This window comes from Phaseolus vulgaris, chromosome 11 (assembly GCF_051622355.1).
Source record: "Phaseolus vulgaris cultivar YP4 chromosome 11, ASM5162235v1, whole genome shotgun sequence".
Classification (NCBI taxonomy): Eukaryota; Viridiplantae; Streptophyta; class Magnoliopsida; order Fabales; family Fabaceae; genus Phaseolus; species Phaseolus vulgaris.
In genome coordinates this window covers 46,374,496-46,378,204 of record NC_143508.1, presented here as the reverse complement: position 1 = coordinate 46,378,204, position 3,709 = coordinate 46,374,496, and the positions used below count along the sequence as shown (strand labels likewise).

Below are 3,709 nucleotides of genomic sequence, written 5' to 3'. Positions count from 1 at the left end.
AAATAATTTAAAATACTCTTACAACCATCACATCACTCACTTATCTCAATAAACTTTTTTCTTACATCCACTCTAACATATCCTAATCCAAACACACTCACTTTTTTCACACTTTCTTCTCACACTCTCACTCTCCCACACCCTCAACTATTTTCTATTATATTTTTTAATTTTTTACTAAAAATATAAATAATTATGAATATTATATATTAAAAATATTTAATTAATTTAAACATAAAGAAAATCATAATTCATTATTCAAATATTTTTTAATAACAAAGATAAATTGGTAAATTTACAATAAACAATTCTTACAAATTCTCTCTGACCCGTCCTAATTCAAATAAAGCCTTAAAGAAATGTTTCAAAAAAGTCGAACAATTGGGGAGAGAAACTAAAGAAGTCCAATCCACACATACGCTTCAAAACAAAATCTGACCGTTGAAACCTATCTATCAACGTTTCATAATTGTCCAATTTCCAAACCACGGATCGCGAAGATGAACCGTTGATCAATTTTTCATCCAACGACGGAGATCAAAACTCAATTATCGGAAGCGCCTTCAATAAATACCTACCTATATCTCCCCTCGAAAATCATTCAAATCCAGAAACCAAAACAAAATCTTAAGTCCTCAAATTCGATCGAAATCTTTCTCTGGAGTCTCGTTCTTCCAATTCAAACTAGAAGAAAACCCTAAATCCTGAGATTGGATCGATTTTGCGTGGAAAGGTGTTGAGAAAATGTCTGGTCGTGGGAAGGGAGGAAAGGGATTGGGCAAGGGAGGTGCGAAGAGGCACAGGAAAGTGCTTCGCGACAACATTCAGGGCATAACGAAACCGGCAATTCGGCGATTGGCGAGAAGAGGTGGTGTGAAGAGGATCAGTGGATTGATCTACGAGGAGACGAGGGGAGTGCTCAAGATATTCTTGGAGAATGTGATTCGCGACGCAGTGACCTATACCGAGCACGCCAGGAGGAAGACCGTTACGGCCATGGACGTTGTGTATGCGCTGAAGAGGCAGGGAAGAACCCTCTACGGTTTTGGAGGTTGATCTTTTGAATTCTGTTGTCACATCACAAATACTTGTTTTTTTCGAATCCTTGTTATGCTCCGTAACAAAAAAAGTTACTGGGTTCTGTAGAATGAAAAAAGTTAAGAACATCAATTGAGTGAAATGTAGTAATTCTTTGTGGGGTTTACCTTTTTTTTTTAACTGTTTTGTGTAGTTCATTTTATGTGTAGTTCAGTTTATGTAGTTTATATTACGATGGTATATGTAATAAGAATATTAAAATGCTGACTATTTTGTTTTGAAATATTAACTAAAAGTTTTTAATAAATTTTAAATTAGTTGATTTAAAAGAATTTAAATTTAGTTTAGTAGATTGAGCTATATATACAAGTTTCTTTTCACTTTCCTTTTAGGTTTTCGAAGTTTTGTATCTAGTATCCTATTTTATCATTCAAAATTACTTTTTGAAAAAATTTAATACAAGGAATTACTTAAAATATAGGTATATTTATAAAACAAACAGTTGAACCAATATGGAACGAGGGATCGAAGGTCTATAACAGAGAGATAACAACATTTGAATAAAGAAAAAATTGCTAATAAATTCATAGAGCTTACATGCCATTTAAACAGATGAATCTAATTAAATGATGTGCGAACATCTATCCCATATTATTGGACAATGATAAAAAAATAATAATTGGAATACATGCTATTTAATTAATAATAATTGACCAAAGGAATAAAAGAGTTATAACGTGTATGAATCAAATTCAATTCCTTGTGAGAAACATTGAATTGAAAATGATATTCTCATGATATAGCCATTGCAAGTACAATCATATGATAAAAAATTTCTAAAATGAAAGCAATGTTCATAGTCAAAACTCATACTACTAAAATGTAAAAAGCCCTCTTTTTACATAACTATCTCGTCAAGTGGAGTGAAGTATTTGATTTTAAATCATAAAAGTTTGTACCTGAAACTAAGTCAAATACTTTACATTATGATAACTATGTATGATTGCTATTTAACATGTGTTTGAGAAAATTTATGCTGCTAACTTGAAGTTCACAAGATTTTTCTTACTAAACTAAATAAATAAATTGGTAAACTTTCTCTTATACTATCAACTTTTTGATTTTCCTATTGTTATCGTGGTGTTGAAGTTACTTGTAGACTTGATCAACAACAACCTAAATGCTGGCACTTAGAAAAATATAAGATACCATAGGTTAAGGGAAAATTGGCTAAAATGGTGTAATCCATCTTGAAAATTACACAAATAGACAATGGCAGAAAAAATTATAGAAATGAGTATTTTAATTTGTATTTTTAATCTTGTGGAGACTGTAAATTAGATCAATGAATGTTTTCATTTGTAGATGACTAAAAGAACAAATGACTAACAACCACAGGGAAGTCGAAGAGTTTGGAAGTGACCACAATCACACCACCAATCAATTTTTATTTTGGTTGTATGAGTACAACAACTGAATAAGGATGCTTCGAGATTCTCATTTACACTAAGTTTAAATTTAAACTTAATATTTATTAGTGTGAGTGGAGGTGACAACTTTAACATTCACAATTAATATTTAAATAGGCCATACTCCCTTCACATTGAACCACATTGAAATGTTTTTTTAACTGTGCCAAAAATTTTGAAATTTTTAGATGTGCCAATTTACCTTCAAGGTCATTTCTCTCTTTACATATTTGATATGATATATGCCATTTAATTTTATATTATGTTATATATAAATATTTTTTTTAAGAACTTATGAATATATTTTTATTATATATTTTTAGTCTTATGAATATTTTGATATGATATTATATATGAATATTTTTATATTATATTATTAGATATTAATGTTTTTTTTTTCAGTCTTACCATTATTTTTATATTATATTATATATGACTATTTTTATATTATATTATTATTTATGAATATTTATATTATATTATTACTTATGATTATTTATATTATATTATATACGAATATTCTTTTAAGATCTTATAAATATTTTTTTAGTCTTATGAATAATTTTTTAGTCTTATAAATATTTTGGTACGATATTATATATAAATTCTTTTAGTCTTATATTATTATATATTAATATTTTTTTTGTCTTACCAGTATTTTTACATTATATTATAAATGAATATTTGTATATTATATTATTATTTATGAATATTTTTATACTATATTATATATAAATATTTTTATATTATATAACATAAATATTTTTTTTGTCTTATGAATATTTACATATTATATTATTATATGTGAATATTTTGGTTAATATTTTGATTATAATTTTCAGGATTCATCTTATTAGAATTTCATGGCATCTCATCGCCTTCCGCGAGTAAGTCCCTATTGTGGCTTCAAGAAAAACATGTTACTAAAGATCTATTGAAAGGTAATGAAAAACTAGTGAGACCCAGAAGACATGCAATCTGGGTACTAAAGCATGATGACATACTTGACCAGATAGTCAAACACTTAATTGATCATTTTGGTTTTGCACATCTGTTAAAATTTAAGAACATTGACTTCAACCATCTAGTACTTACAAGATTAGTGGAAAGGTGGAGAACAAAGACTCACACCTTTCATTTTCCTCTCGGTGAAACAACTATTACATTGGAAGATGTGAAATTGGTATTGGGTCTACTTATCC

At 28.3% G+C, this 3,709-nt stretch overlaps 1 protein-coding gene across 1 annotated transcript; it reads left to right on the top strand.

Moving 5' to 3' along the window:
- Positions 1 to 593: 593 nt before the first annotated feature.
- LOC137825734 (histone H4) lies at positions 594 to 1,204 on the top strand. The gene has a single exon (XM_068631492.2). It carries the CDS (start codon positions 745 to 747, stop codon positions 1,054 to 1,056), a length of 312 nt encoding a protein of 103 aa, XP_068487593.1. The 5' UTR covers positions 594 to 744; the 3' UTR covers positions 1,057 to 1,204.
- The last annotated feature ends 2,505 nt before the right edge of the window (positions 1,205 to 3,709 follow it).

Coding starts and splice junctions, on each gene's coding strand:
- LOC137825734 (XM_068631492.2), top strand. CDS start 745: ATGTCTGGTCGTGGGAAGGGAGGAAAGGGATTGGGCAAGGGAGGTGCG.